This window comes from Laccaria bicolor, genomic scaffold, assembly GCF_000143565.1.
Source record: "Laccaria bicolor S238N-H82 LACBIscaffold_26 genomic scaffold, whole genome shotgun sequence".
Classification (NCBI taxonomy): domain Eukaryota; kingdom Fungi; phylum Basidiomycota; class Agaricomycetes; order Agaricales; family Hydnangiaceae; genus Laccaria; species Laccaria bicolor.
The window spans coordinates 467327-482109 of record NW_001889897.1 but is presented as its reverse complement, the minus strand read 5'-3'; the positions used below and the strand labels follow the sequence as shown (position 1 = coordinate 482109).

The 14783-nt window shown below is 48.4% G+C and overlaps 6 protein-coding genes across 6 annotated transcripts in view; 2 read left to right on the top strand and 4 right to left on the bottom strand.

The window, feature by feature from the left end:
* Positions 1 to 1772, bottom strand: part of LACBIDRAFT_330351 (uncharacterized protein) — a gene marked incomplete at both ends in the record, with an annotated part of 4211 nt that extends 2439 nt beyond the window's left edge. The window contains 6 exons of the mRNA XM_001884533.1: positions 350 to 365; positions 401 to 554; positions 646 to 828; positions 999 to 1015; positions 1406 to 1601; positions 1689 to 1772. Of these exons, the coding sequence (XP_001884568.1) occupies positions 350 to 365; positions 401 to 554; positions 646 to 828; positions 999 to 1015; positions 1406 to 1601; positions 1689 to 1772 (650 nt within the window). The remainder of the gene's footprint in view (positions 1 to 349; positions 366 to 400; positions 555 to 645; positions 829 to 998; positions 1016 to 1405; positions 1602 to 1688) is intronic.
* Positions 1773 to 2122: 350 nt separating this feature from the next.
* On the top strand, positions 2123 to 2749 carry LACBIDRAFT_330350 (uncharacterized protein; the record flags this gene model as incomplete). The annotated part of the gene is made up of 3 exons (XM_001884620.1): positions 2123 to 2143; positions 2193 to 2554; positions 2704 to 2749. 3 exons carry the CDS (start codon positions 2123 to 2125, stop codon positions 2747 to 2749), a joined length of 429 nt encoding a protein of 142 aa, XP_001884655.1.
* A 547-nt stretch (positions 2750 to 3296) lies between these two features.
* On the bottom strand, positions 3297 to 4878 carry LACBIDRAFT_330349 (uncharacterized protein; the record flags this gene model as incomplete). Its single annotated transcript, XM_001884532.1, is given in 6 exon segments — positions 3297 to 3396; positions 3450 to 3814; positions 3863 to 4039; positions 4059 to 4292; positions 4353 to 4405; positions 4821 to 4878. 6 exon segments carry the CDS (start codon positions 4876 to 4878, stop codon positions 3297 to 3299), a joined length of 987 nt encoding a protein of 328 aa, XP_001884567.1.
* A 680-nt stretch (positions 4879 to 5558) lies between these two features.
* Positions 5559 to 7083, top strand: LACBIDRAFT_330348 (uncharacterized protein; the record flags this gene model as incomplete). Its single annotated transcript, XM_001884619.1, has 7 exons — positions 5559 to 5635; positions 5719 to 5803; positions 5907 to 6023; positions 6067 to 6142; positions 6196 to 6420; positions 6578 to 6651; positions 6781 to 7083. The coding sequence occupies 7 exons, from the start codon at positions 5559 to 5561 to the stop codon at positions 7081 to 7083; spliced, it is 957 nt and encodes a 318-aa protein (XP_001884654.1).
* Positions 7084 to 7213: 130 nt separating this feature from the next.
* LACBIDRAFT_330347 (uncharacterized protein) lies at positions 7214 to 7917 on the bottom strand (the record flags this gene model as incomplete). The annotated part of the gene is made up of 2 exons (XM_001884531.1): positions 7214 to 7703; positions 7763 to 7917. 2 exons carry the CDS (start codon positions 7915 to 7917, stop codon positions 7214 to 7216), a joined length of 645 nt encoding a protein of 214 aa, XP_001884566.1.
* Positions 7918 to 10348: 2431 nt separating this feature from the next.
* On the bottom strand, positions 10349 to 13173 carry LACBIDRAFT_330346 (uncharacterized protein; the record flags this gene model as incomplete). The annotated part of the gene is made up of 13 exons (XM_001884530.1): positions 10349 to 10467; positions 10496 to 10547; positions 10676 to 10693; positions 10849 to 10858; positions 10998 to 11049; positions 11278 to 11290; positions 11331 to 11639; positions 11694 to 11844; positions 11955 to 12007; positions 12304 to 12420; positions 12524 to 12654; positions 12828 to 12982; positions 13031 to 13173. 13 exons carry the CDS (start codon positions 13171 to 13173, stop codon positions 10349 to 10351), a joined length of 1323 nt encoding a protein of 440 aa, XP_001884565.1.
* Between the last annotated feature and the right edge of the window lie 1610 nt (positions 13174 to 14783).

The window sequence follows — 14783 nt, the reverse complement described above, 5'->3', positions numbered from 1 at the left end:
ATGCCCAACAATCGGGGCCTACTCCGTACGTGCTATTCTAAAGTTGACCCATGGCGACGAAAGCTCTGTTTATGTCTTGATCACGATAAGCTCTTGTATTCAAGCTTTCGCGCTTATTTCAATTTGAGATTGACGATATTCTTTGTATGTGCTTGTATATCTTCGCCTCCTATAAATCGTCTATTGACTACTAATGGTAAGCTCATCAACTAGTCGTCACCAACATAAACCTGACTATCACTTGCTAGCCAATGACCTAACCCACTAATTTCAACATAGAACCATACTAAGCCCTGACTATTCCTGGTTGAAATAGAGTCGGCAACACACCCTTGAGAGGGATACGTACATATGTAGGAAACCCACTATAATTACAGACACAATTTATTTGCATCCTAACCTCCAAGATTGAGTTTGGCCCCAAGTTCTAAACCAATCTGCTCCCAAGTAAACCTAATGGCCCCTGATACTGTGGCACGAGATCCAAACTGCCATTGAACTTTGAACTCCTTGGGTTGAAGTAGTTGAAGCTTGGTCGAAGTGAACTTCCTCAGCTGGAGTAATCAAGGTTTGGTTTCTCTGGAGTTGCTCCAACTGCTCATCTTCTATCAACATGAGGGCACTGTTGATGACTCTGTCACTCACTTCTTCATCGGTGAAATTTGCAAGGATGTGCTTGAGAATGTAGTTTCCATAAGAAAGATACATTGTGTCAACATATGCTGGGGGCACTATGGGATCATCCTGCTCATCAAGTTCAATCAACATGAGGGCATTGACGGTCGCTCTGTCGCTCACTTCATTGAAGAAACTTTCACGGCTCTTGTTCTTGGGGGGAAATAGATTTCGTATGATATCACAAAGCAGATACATTATGTCAACAACTGCCCTGGGAGGAGAGATAAGCCAAAGATAAGCTCGGGGCGATTGTTGTGTGCGAATTGAATCGAATCGCAATCAAATCGTTACAATTGTGATGTTTAAACTCCGCCACTCACCTTGAAGCGCGGCCTCTCTTGGAACTCATAGCACAATCATAGCATTCCATCAACTCCGAAACACTTGTTTTCACTGCGAGTCCTTTGCATCTTGTTTGATCCTACTCCGAGTCTTATTCGCCCATTTGCTCGCTAGTGCTCCTTTGAAACTCCGAGTGATGCAGTCTTCGGATATTCGGCGTGAAACCGTGCACAGCGCTTTCCCACCACTCAATATCCAACAGTCCGTATGTCAGAATGTGGATGGAAATCTACCAGGTAAGAGAAAAAACTTGACTATAAAGTTGGGTGCGAAATAGGAATCGTTACGATTGGCATTTTTGAAATATTGAGGTTTAAATCAAGAAATTTAAACCCCGATACTCAGCCAAGCACACTGGGATTCTTACACTGCTCCGGCTACGTACTTCGACACAACCAATCCAAGGCGACTAGATCGTTGGTGCGTTCAACATTGGTTTGAGGAGCCCGTTCACGAAGACCGTGGGTTGGCCTGTGCGTGAACTCGCGCGCAGCGTCCATGCGTATTTCGCAATTCAGGCTGCCCTGTTTCGCTCTAACGACGCCCAGACTCGGGCCTGTGTGGCCGTCGGACCACGATAACTGGTAAGGACGGTACCAGGCCTCTCACTGCAGTTCCAACACCTGTTATTTTTTTTTAGATAGCCGTGGTCAAAACCTAGGATGCACCCTCTTAGGATATACCACGCCTGCTTCCAAAGGACGCTCGCTTTGTAGGACCCTCATTTCCCACTCCCTGTCCGCTTGAGGCATGTATTCGCTGGTCTACCGTTGCTCCACTGCTAGTTTCCGCGCTTGGATTCGCCTCCAAAGTTTTCAAGCCAAATTATGTGGCTATTGGTCTCTTTGCATCCTAGTGCTCCGTCTCTTTATATACAAGTTACAGTCACTGCGCCATCACCTTGGTATTATGCACTTTCTGTTTTTTATCCCCACAACGGGACTCTTCACCCTTTCGGTCATACTCCCGGTGATTTCCGCCGTGAATCGCACTCCGCGAAACGTTAAAAGGGCCGCCTTTGTCCATATCTCTTTCGCCACTCCTCCTATCGCTTTCATCCCCGTCTGCCTTCATTCACCACATTCACGTTCAGTACAGCGCTATGCCCACGGATGTCTACCAGGTGATTTGACTGCAAACGCACCCTTTGTTCTTTCTGATTACTTTCTTAGCAAATTCATCTGAAAGTCTTGTACTTCTCAATGTCCTCAAGGAATGCCCGTCCGATATCTATTCCTGCTCTCGTTTCACCTTCTGGTGAACGGTTCCCCGTTTTGTCCACCGCCCTGAGCGAATATCCAACGATTACTCCAAGCACCACCCTCATCTCTTTAAAAACTCGCCACCGCAAACAATACAACTTCACTGTCTATCACCGGTACGATGAAGGCATGATCCGTAACCGAGCCGCCGCTGCCATTGCGCCGGAAGTTCACTGGGCAGGGGATTTATTGCTAGTCCGGGAAGGGAGTCGCGTTAACTTCACGGATCTGTCCAACCGTGATATCTCTTTTGCGAAGACTGCTGTTCGGCGGTGTGTAATTGCGCTTCTTGAACACGAGTCTTATACGATCTCACCACTCGCCCAGCTTTCTGCACACTGCGCACAACAGCATCCTTGACGCTGAGGCGGAAAACCTTGACGAGGTTGTTTTCCCAACAGTACTGATGTATAACATGTAGTCAAACGAACATCGGTGTACTTAGCTCGTCGAGCAACTCGCGTTGATGAGGGGTCACTGTTAATTTCTAATTCCATTTATCCGTAGCTGAAATTCTATCGGGTCCTTGTTTGTAATGCGCAAACCCCACCTATGAACAGCGTATATATCATCCTGAGCGAGGATAAAGCAAGGAAGGTCGGATGGCTCAAATCCTAATCTTCGAACGACGTCCAACGCGCTTTCTGACTTGAGTCTTGACCTTTTGGACTTCTCAAACACAGTTTTAAAAATGCAGTCCCCTCGGGCCTGGAGGAAGCTTCTTATCCTTTTCGTACGTCCCACGGTGATAGAAAATTAGAATTGACTTTAAGTAGGGAGATGGTAACACAAATTCATTCCAGATCCACCCGAGTACTAAGTAATGATTGTCATATAATATGTGTAAGTAGAACGAAAAATCTGAGGCACTATAAGATAAAATTCGTATTTTCGGCAGCTAATCATCTCCCTATCTCACCGCATGACAGGTGTGAAACCGAAAAGGAACAACAAAGACAAAACACAAAGTGCCTCGCAGGAAAGCGGAACTACACACATGGAAAAAGGGAAGCTTCAGTTTGCTTGTGGTTCATCAATCTGGGTTGGGAAGATAACCGAAAAAGCATCTTCCCCTCCAGCGGCTTGAATGCATTCGTGGGCATGATCGAGAAAGCTACAAATATGTGAGAATGGAACAGAAAGATATGAGGTTGTCGACGCACGCACACACGAGCTGCCCTATGCGCCATATTGTAAGCGTACCAGCTGGCCAATCCAATATAATTGTATCGATAACCTTCCTGGATGACGATGAAGTCCCCCGTCCACGGGACAAAGGGCGCCAGAGTACCAGCGGCGCCGTTGACACCCAGGAGCTGGTCATGTCGAAAATAGACCGTAAAGCGGTATTGATCGTTCTCGTCGTCCCGAATCGAAACTCTAACTTTCTTCACAGGGATAGTTGTATAACCACGAAGGGTGGTAGATACCACGGGGAAGCGTTTCCCGGAAGGCGAAATAAGGGTAGGAAGAGAAATACGGAGGGGCCTTCGAGAGGTTGTTGAAAAGTACAAAGTTTTTAATTTGGTTTGCTGTGAAAGAAGTCAAAAGATTGCACAACGGCGGAATGTCAAACAAACCTGATAGATGGGGTTTGGGGCCATGGAGTTCACGTAGGAAACTGTAGACTTGGGATGGTTGGGAGAAGATAATGAAAGATGAACGGTAGAGAAGGCAATGAAAGAGATGCTAACAAAGAAGAGTGGAAATGGCCCTTGACATGAACACGAGTCGCGCGGAGTAAGAATTTGCGGCAACTAAATAGATAAAAGTTACCGGAGTTCGAACAGAGAGGGAAAGGCGCATCCTGAGTGCATTGAAATTGGGGTACCAGATGACAAGGAAGCCAATGTTTTCCTCCGAGTTCGAGTGCCAAAACTGCACGCGAGGCCACACAGTTTGTTGGCGCCCATAATCGCTCTGCTCAATGCGGCTGACACCATGCGCGGATCGAAGCAGTACGAAGGAGGTGTTCACTAGACTGAGTAAACAAAAGGTTGCAATCATCCACTGTAAAATACAGACAAGTATGTTAGAGACGGACTGAATGACGAGAAAACCTGGACATACCCTCAAATCGTGACCCAAATATTCTTCCGAAGGCCGTATGCAAGAGCGTAGATCTACGCACAAGTCACCCTCCGGCCAATGTGAAACATCGACAACCCATTTGAGCCGGAGAGGCCAATTGCAACTTGAAGAGAAACTTGGCTATAAGGTTGGGTCTGGTTGCTGCGTTGAATTGAAACGAATCGTTGCGATTGGCATCACGTGAGGTTCAAACTCCGCTACTCAACGCCTTCAGAGCCTGTGCTTCAAACCAACTCCAAACCAACTTGAAAGTGGATGAACACTTATAAATGTCTACATTGTTGAAAGCATGTAAGATCTCGTTTACTTCCAGAAAATGACGTTTAAACGTGCTTTTTCCAGGATAATCAGGCTAATCTCGCCACGTTCCGAATGATTTGACTGTAGGGTCCGAATGGCCGGGCCAGTGGTTTCAACGACTCGGACGTTTCCAAATCGTGAATGCACTATGAAGAAGCGCTTGCACGCGGACCGGCCTGTGCGTGGACTCGCGCATAGCGCCCATGTCCCACAATTCTTTCGTTTCGCTCCAAGGTCAACCCTTATCGGCCTTTTTCCTACGATTTGGGGTCGATTCGAGGTGTCTTCTATCTTTGTTTTGATATCAAAATGCAGACGGACAACGCAGAATGACACGACTGACACGTCTGTACGGCCACAGCTTGATTTCAACGATTGGGTTCTTTTCAAATCGTGAATGTGCCCAGAAGGAGCCCTTCCACCCACGTAGGCCGGATTGTGCGTGGACTCGCGCACAACGCCCATATCCCGCAATTGCCTCTTCATTCCCCCAAGCTAGTCAAGAGATGCTTGCGGTCCTGAAACAACGACGCCGACAGCTATTACCGGTCATGGCGATGTGGCAGACGCTCACCTTCAACTGTCGTGGACACCATTCGCCGGCTTCCGTGTTCTCCAGGTGTATTTTGCAGCAGACCTTCTTCTCAGCTGCAAACGACATTATTATGCGCGGTTGAGCTGACAATTGCTCATGTATGTCATCCGGCGAAATCCCCCTACCAGGAAGCAATCGGCCTGAAACGGCGCTGCAACTTGCTCAGGCTGCAAATGTTCTCAAGGCCGACAGTTTCATTGAAACATTGTTTGTTCTGTTCGCGCCCTCCAAATTTTCGATCATACAGTCAACTCTAGCGTGAAATCGCGCAAAGAGTTTTCTCAGAAACCATGACCCAGCACCCCTGGGTTGCACATGTGGAATTCATCGAAGAGGCGTTTCGTAGACAAATTCACAAGACACCTCGGTGAGTATGTCTGACTTAAGGATCAATAGGCATTGACGTCCTTTGATTCATCCACCTGAAGCTGTTTATTGACTTTTTGTCAGACGACGGCCCACCAACAACCAGCAACCCGCTCGCTACCAGTCTTTCGACGTGATTCCAATTTGCCACACAGTGGTGTTTGGCGTTGTATGACAAAGACTTTGGATGACGAACTCGGGCTTCCAATGCAACATGTGATGCTCTTGACACTTTTCCGGGCACGTCTATCCTCTACGCCGGGTGTCAGCAGGTGCAGTGTGCGCCTGCCTATCTTTCGATCGTCTTCATCGACCTTCTCTCCACTCGGTCTGACATGCACGAACAACTCGCTTTGCACCTTATCTCACTTCGTTTGCAGCCAACTCTAGTGTGAAATCGCGCAACGAGTTTTCTCACAAACTATGATTCAGCACCTCTGTGCTGCAGATGTGGAATTCAGTGAACACGAAAGAGAAATTGCCGCACACGAAACCTGGCATCGTCCTGGTGAGTACTATTGTCTTCATCCTCGGGAATATATCTGACTCAAGGCTCAATAGGCATTTGCGTCCTTTGTACGATCTGCCTGAAGCTGTTTATCAACTTCCTGGCAGACGAGGGCCCACCAACAACTAGCAATCAGCTCGTTACCACTCTATGGACGCATTCACCCATTGTTTGGCGTTGTGTGGCAAAGGCTTCGGATGACGAATGGCTTCCAATGGATGATCTTGACACTTTTCCGGGCACGTCTATCCTTTACGCCGGGTGTCAGCAGGTGCAGTGTGCGCGTGTCTGACTATCTTTCGATCGTCTTCATCGACCTTCTCTCCGCCCGATCTCACATGCACGAACAACTCGTCTTGCACCTTACCTCACTTTGTTTGCAGCCAACTGTAGCGTGAAATCGCGCAACGAGTTTTCTCACAAACTATGATTCAGCACCTCTGTGTGGAGATGTGGAATTCATTGACCTGGGTAGAGAAATTGCGCACAAGAAACCTGGCATCGGCTTGGTGAGTACTATTGTCTTCATCCTCGGGAATATATCTGACTCAAGGCTCAATAGGCATTTGCGTCCTTTGTACGATCTGCCTGAAGCTGTTTATCAACTTCCTGGCAGACGAGGGCCCACCAACAACTAGCAATCAGCTCGTTACCACTCTATGGACCCATTCATGTTTGGCGTTGTGTGGCAAAGGCTTCGGATGACGAATGCTTTCAATGCAACGCTTGATGCTCTTGACACTTTTCCGGGCACGTCTATCCTTTACGCCGGGTGTCAGCAGGTGCAGTGTGCGCCTGCCTATCTTTCGATCGTCTTCATCGACCTTCTCTCCGCCCGATCTCACATGCACGAACAACTCGCTTTGCACCCACCTCACCTCACTTTGTTTGCAGCCAACTGTAGCGTGAAATCGCGCAACGAGTTTTCTCACAAACTATGATTCAGCACCTCTGTGTGGGAGATGTGGAATTCATTGACCTGGGTAGAGAAATTGCGCACAAGAAACCTGGCATCGGCTTGGTGAGTACTCCTTATTGTCTTCATCCTAGAGAGCATATCTGGCTCAATGCTCAATAGGCATTGACGACATTTGATCCATCTGCCTGAAGCTGTTTATCGACTTTCTGGCAGACGAGGGCCCACCAACAACGAGCAACAAGCTCGTTACTATGTCGACCCATTAATGTTTGGCGTTGTGTGGCAAAGGCTCCGGATGAACGAATGGCTTCTCGTTTCCAATGCAGCATTTGATGATTTCGACACTTTCCCGGGCCCGTCTCTCCTTTACTTAGGGTGTCAGCGGGTGCATTGTGCACGTTGTCTGCCAACCCTTCGATCGTCTTCATCGACCTTCCCACATAGACCTCAGGAAGATCGGTAGCGATGAAAAGATCTCGAGGTTCGAGTGTCTTGATAATACCCGAAGCAACCAACCCAGAATCGGATCCCAGTTCGATCATCGTTACAGGGTGAATCCTTGCTGCGTCCCAAACAAAAGGGGGTTCAATTTTTCGGTCTGAGGGTGTAGAAACATACGCGGACAACGTGTATGCCGCTTCCCTGCTAGCGAAGATATCAAAGATGAGATCCAAAGTGCTTTTTTCGAAGATTTGATCTACCATACTCTTCTAGCGATCCCGTAAAGACGAATTGCATCCTCTTGAGCTTCTATCCCAAAGACACGCTCGCTATCTGTGCTTTGTCGAGCAATATCGTTCAGGTTGGAGGGGCGGATGTCAAGATTGTCGGGAAAGTTGGGGTCTTGTGCAAGCATGGCAGACGAGGGGCACTAGGCGGAGTTGCTGCCAAACAGTGACCATCGAAATCAAAATCCCCTGCTCCAACGATGGTCGTCAGCCGGCCCTCTTAACCCTCCATTCCACCCCTGGTTCGCCCATCGATGCCCATTCAGGCAAAGGCCGTCCAGCGTTTTACGCCACTTGGAGCAGCTTTGGCTGGTCCTCTCGGAGCACTGCATGAGTTCTATCTATCTTCTGTCGCCCCAGCTGACCCAGGAGCAGAGTTGTTTCTCCCCTAGATGTGTACGTCTCGCATTTAAATGCTGTAATGTGAAGGTTTTGACCATGTGAAGTGCCAAAACCAGAATACCAGCTTTTCCTGCCGACGCGATAGGCAAGGGGAAGAACAACCTATCGATGTTGTCCGTAATACTACGGGTAATGGGGCTCTATCGAGGTCTTGGCTCGACAATGCTCAACACATATTCAATGCGTATGTCGTTCTTGATTTATTGGATTCTACGATATCAACTCCGACCTCAGAATATGCTTATTTCTTTCATTATCCCTTCGTCAGGACTTTTTACATCAAACGTCTGACCTCAAAGCTAGCTCCAGGGTTCAAGTTCGATCTATGTGTTTCGTTAACGCGCTTTGAGAACGGCACTCCGGTAGTTTACTTTTAATGCTGCTACATATGTCTCACGTTTCAGTTGCAGTTTTTTTTTGGTTGGTTGGTTCATATTCTAGAGCGTAATTGCCATCTATTCGTTGAGATGAAATTCTCAACTCCTCTCATACAAATTTCGGAGGTAAGACCCCCTGTATTGTTCAGGTGCGTAACCCTTTTTTTTTTTTTTTTTCGCTCTTCATCGTTTCAGTCTCGTATCATCTCCACTGTGCTTTTACTTGCTGCCTGCCACACCCCCGTATCGCCATCAGACTTTGTATTAGATACTCCAGGAATTACATGATTTGGTTTGCCCGTATTCATATGAAGTGATCAGGATGTAGGTATTAGTATGGCCTCGTATGGTGTCAGGATCCAAGAAACTGGTACCACGCAAGGAGGCCTATCACCAGCGATGTAAGCCGAGCTTCCAACCTTGGCCATGGAAGGGGGGCTAACCTTTCATGGCCTATTGGGGCCTCTTATGGCCACAAATGGTCATACGTGGAACCTGAACTTTTGCCTGTGACAGGCAAACTCGAGGGATTGATATCAGTGCATTGACACCCGCCAGGCGCACTTGTATCCCCCCCCATGCATTCCTTCCGGCTACCGCTATCCTCTCCATCAACTTCAATGAAGCTCACCGTTGTGCCATATGCCAGATATCATCCGGGAAATAATCCCAGAGTTAGCACGCACTGGTCAGCTTTATACTCTCCCACTTCGACGACGCATTTCACTCACACGTCGTTCAGTTTCTGAATTCTTCATCACCTAATTCTTACTGTAGTCTGTCACTGAGCAGCTCCGGCATCAAACCGCCCGCAATGTTGTCTCAAAATTTCTTAATAACACACGTGTGGAACAGGTGCCAGTGGACTTCATTGAAAATGCAGCTCTTCAACGAATTGCAGCCCACACAAACTACGCTCCTGCTCAAGCCCTCCAAGGCTCCTTAACGTCCGAAAGCGTCAATAGTTTCAAATCTTCCACCTGAAATTCCAAGCAAACTCGAAGATCTGGACTTCATGTGAATTGTCAGGCAATGGCTTCGATGCCTTTATATCCAATCCTTTCCGTCGCTTCGGTCTTCTTCAGGTGGTTGTCGCAGTGGACAAACTCCACTCTATGACAGGGCAACATTTCATAACTTGACGAGGCTGGTCGGGGAGCACCTTGTTCCAGCCGGCCGACTCTGCAAATGGACCTCGCAGTGCTTCAGTCGTCACTAGCACTATCGGCTTCCTTTCCAAATTCCGTTGTGTCTGCCATGCGTACGTTTTGTCACTTTTGTGTGATTCATGCATCAGTCCCACCGTCTTGTATCTCACCGGGCGAGATCTTGAGTCATCAGAACGAGTCGGCCTGAGTACTATAACTAATAATATTTACAGAGAGAGGAGTGTGTTACTGGGACGATCATCTGTCGTTCATAACAAGGACGCCACACCCATGTAACACAAATCAACCAAAAAAAGACCGCTGGATGTAAGGACGAGGAAGTTGTGGCCTGTCTACTGGCCCACGACTTGTGTTGGTCGTGTTCTTCAGATACATGGTTGCGAAAGCTTCTGCGGGCCATTCATCTACATAATTCCCTAATTCTGGGAAAACAGTTTTTGCCTGGTTCCAATCGCAGAGTGAGCGTTCAATATGGGCGGTGTCCACAGAAATCGTACCGCCTGTCGGAAGGCATGCTGTTTCTTGGGATCTTGGTCTCTGTATCGCATACTCATGTCAAGATGTAACGGGTAAAGATTCCTTAACTCCTTCTGAATAAACGCATGAGCCTCTCATTTAGCAGTTTCGAAAGAAGGGGTGAAAGTGACCTGCACTTCGCGATAGTGGACCGATGTCCAATTCAGAGCTTGCTTCAGAGAATATCCACCATTGTTTGGTTTCGAAAGTGGACCTGATGGACGTGGGATTAAAGGGCATACTGTTCGAAACAGCGACTGGGTCACTGATGATATCGCTTGGGCAGTACCATGACTGATTGTCGGCGGAGAAAGATTAGTCTGAGGTACCAATGAAGAGGTTTGTGACCGCGTGGCGTCGACGTCTGGGTATCGCGAAAGACCACAACTAAGCACACACAAATGCATAATTAGTGAACTTACCTGAGGCGTGTTCTGGATCTATAAAAACGATTGCGATAGGATGTGGGCCTTGTGACAGTGGAAAACGATCCTCGGGTGGAAAGTAGTGGCGGTTTACGGATTCTGGATAAAACAGTGGCATGCGACGTTAAAGGCCTTGAAAGGCGCGCGCGGGGGGGGGGTCGTCGACATACCTTTATAATGCTACGGTGCCACTCGTTTCGTGCTCATTGTCAGGCACATCACACATCGCACGTGATATCCTTGCCTCGAGCATGCTTCCCGATTTCGAAGGACTTGCGAAGGACGGGAATTCGAAAGAATGGAACGGTGTACAACTTACAAAGGAGATGATAACATTGGAGTATACAGCGTAACAAGACTAAAAGTATGTACTGTGAGTTGCGTAGAATCGAGTAAACACAACATGTTGCATCCAATCAATGACGATGAGGAGCAGTGCCAAAGCGATGAACATGGACAGAAAAGATTTGAATGTCAGAGGGAGCAAAGCGCGGGAGATTTTGAATGAATATTCGTCGCCATCAGCGCCGAGATACTTTTTTGCAACCCTGATGACAAGATTCTTAACACGATGGAATACAAATCGCAGCTGGACATACCAACGTGCCGCCCCTGCTGCCAACCGATAATGATCAGCAGTATAGATGCCCACATAGTCCTGTCGTTTTCCAACCTTCAGGACAACGATGTCCCCACGTCGCCGGAGGCCACATGAGTTGAACAAAGAAAGGTTTGGCGGAGCAGAGGGGAGAGATCGGTAAAAAACATGGTATTTTTGCGGAACGCCAGTTTTGTCCAATAGCGCAACAGAGGCAAGTTGTATGGGTCCGTTGTAAAAAGGATCAAGGACAGGGGCGACGACAGGGTAACTAATTCCAGCGTCCGAGAGTAGCGCAGGAATCGTGATGCGGTCGGGATGATTAGCGTGGAGAGGATAATACAGAGCTTGTACTGTGATGTTCTGTTGGTACACAAAGAAATTGGTTGAACAAAGGATCCGATGCGAAGAAAGTACCTGGTATGCAAGGTTCGCGGCCATGGTGTCTTTGGAGCGTTTCTCAAAGGCGAGAAGTTGTTCAAAACGGACGAGGGAAGGGTGATACAGAGCGGTGAAAGAGATTTGAACAGGAAGAGATATGGACAAAGGCCAGGCGTGCCAAAAGGGCCTTTATAACGGAGTGCAAGTTTCGCGGAGTGCGATTCACGGCGACCAGAAAGGAAATCGCCGGGAACATGACCGAAAGGGTGAAAGGTTGCCGCTGTGGGGATAACAAACCGATCATGATACCAAGGGCAGTGACTGTAACTCGTATATAAAGAGACGGAGCACTAGGCACAAAGAGACCAGTAGCCACATAATTTGGTTTGAAGACTTTGGGCGTGGATCCAAGCGCGGAAAGTAGCAGTAATTAACGGTAGACCAGCGAATACACGCCTAAAGTGGACAGGGAGTTGGGAAAATGAGGGTCCTACAGAGCGAGCGTCCTTTGGAAGCAGGCGTGGTATACTAGTGCAGTTCGGACCTGTTATCGTGGTCCGACCAACGGCCGCACAGGCCCGGCTTAAGGCTATGGGGAGCGAAACAGTGGAGCAATTGCAAAACATGCATGGTCGAGTTCACGCACAGGCCAGAATAAGGTCTTCGTGAACGGGCTCTTCAAAGCAATGTTCAACGCATCAGCTTGAATGTAGTCGCCTTGGAATGGTTGAATGAGATTGCCCTGGTCCGAATGGAGTGTTCGCTGCAATGAACCAGTTGAATTATCAAAGCGATGACGAGGTTAACCGGAGTACCCTAGAAACAGCGGATTTGAAAGACCATTTTTACAGGGAACGGAAGTATACATGCTTTGACACTCGGAGCAGTGTAAGAATCCCAGTGCGCTTGACCACGCTGGCGTTTGGTGAGGATCGGGGTTTAGATTTTGAACCGCGTGTTTTCCGAGCGTCGTAATCGAAGAAGGAACGCGATAGAACTACATTTATTCACAAATTGGCACAAAAGATGATGTTGAACTACGGGATTCAATATTTGCTGCCGTTGGATATCTAGATTTGAACGTAAGTCTTGAAAATGGGGGGAAAAAGCGAATAATTCCGACCTCCCCACTCCCCAAGAGGTGACAAAGGTGCCTAAAAAAGACCTTACGTGTGTTGGGGCCGAACGTGGCGCTCTGGTCTGCATATACGTGCATGTAGAAGGTTGAGCGCTTCAGTCCGAAGGCATAGCCCCATAGGGACCAATGATCGCCCTCTGACCGACCGTATGCCCTAGGTCTGCGGTCAGAGTTGTGGGGGCCGTCGCTTGAAGGAACGTTAGTGCGAAAAGAAGAAACGTAGAAATACACGTACTGCAGTAGAATACACCAATCGCGAACCCCGAACATTTTGTCCAACTGTTCCTTCTCGGACTTCATCGTCTCACGGATGAGTTTTAGAGCGGCGGTTCGACGATTTGTTGGAAAGTGGCGACGGCAGTAAATTCGGAAACGCATTGGGGTCGGGGATGATGATGTGAAGGTATCGACGATGGTTACAGGGAAGAGACGACTTTGGGGGCGGATTGATCTGTGGCTGCGTCGTGAGACCGATGGTGGAAGGCTATTTTATCAACTAGTGTGACACCGCCGATGTGGGTCCTCGAGCCACAGTTGCACTTTCTATCGATTCGAATGCAACATCACCCATCAGCAAAACCTGGGTGAGCTAGGCAGCACGTGGCAGGGCTGTGTAGTGCCATAGCACCATAGAAAGGGGTATCACCTTTACAGTCACCTGCGCGTTCTATGCAGCTCTACATAGAAACGCACAGCCACTACACAGCACTCCATAGAATCTCAGAGCAGATCTGCAGCCATTCATAGAAACACATAGCCACTTCATAGTGCTCCCTAGAATTACGGAGCAGATCTGCAGCCCTCAGTAGCAAACCCTGGGGTCTGCAGATTCCTAGAGGGGGGGCATACATTCTGCTCATTTTAATACCATATTGCATGATTTTTACACAGAACTTGTGTTACGAAAAAATAAGTTTATTGTCTGCACTACTACATTATACAAGATATCCTAATATTCTACATAGTAATGACTGCAGTATATCAAATTTATGGAATCAGAGTATCAAGTATTAAAGATACTAAGAGGATGCCATTCGCCAACAAGGAAGGGAGGACAGTTGTTCATCGAGGGACGGAGCCGTTCTTCAAAGGAGGGAGGACTCAAAGGAAGGAGGACGCCATTCGTCGACAAGGGAGGGAGGACGCCGTTCTTCAAGGGAGGGAGCCGTTCATCAATGAGGTAGGGAGGACACCGTTCGTCGACAACAGAGGGAAGATGCGTTTGTCGACAAGCGAGGGATGACGCCGTTCTTCAAGGCAGGGGGAACACCATTTATCAACGAGAGAGGGAGGACGCCGTTCGTCAACGAGGGAGGGAGGACACCATTCGTCGAGGGAGAAACGCCGTCCGTCAAGAAGGGAGGGAGGATGCCGTTCGTCGACGAGTGAGGGAGCAGTTCGTCAAGGGAGGACACTGTTCATCGGGGGAGCCGTTTGTCGAGGGAGGGGGGCCGTTTGTCAAGAGGGAGCCTTTCGTCAAGGGAGGGAGCCGTTTGCCGAGAGAGGGAGCCATTCGTTGAGGGAGGAGTCATTTGTCGACGAGGGAGCCGTTCGTCGATGAGGGAGGGATCTTTTCTTTAAGGGAGGAAGCCATTCTTCACGGGAGCGAGCTGTTCTTCAAGGGAGGCAGGGAGCCATTCTTCAAGGGGGGGAGGCAGCCGTTCTTCAAGAGAGGGAGGATGCCGTTCTTCAAGGGAGGGAGGACGCCGTTCATGGACGAGGGAGGACACCGTTCGTCGAGGGACGCGGTTCATCAACGAGGGAGGGAGGATGCTGTAACTCGACGAGGGAGGACACCATTTGTCGAGGACAAGTTGAACATTGTGGTGGGAAGGAAGAAGAATGAATTTCCGTGTTGGGAAATTCAAAGTTCAACATAATCACATGATGTCGGAGTTTCAACGGACTTGAACGAATTGTCTCGCGACTTGAAGTTGTTTGTCGCCTGTCACTGTCTTTCACAGAAAGCATGGCATTCGAGGTGGGCA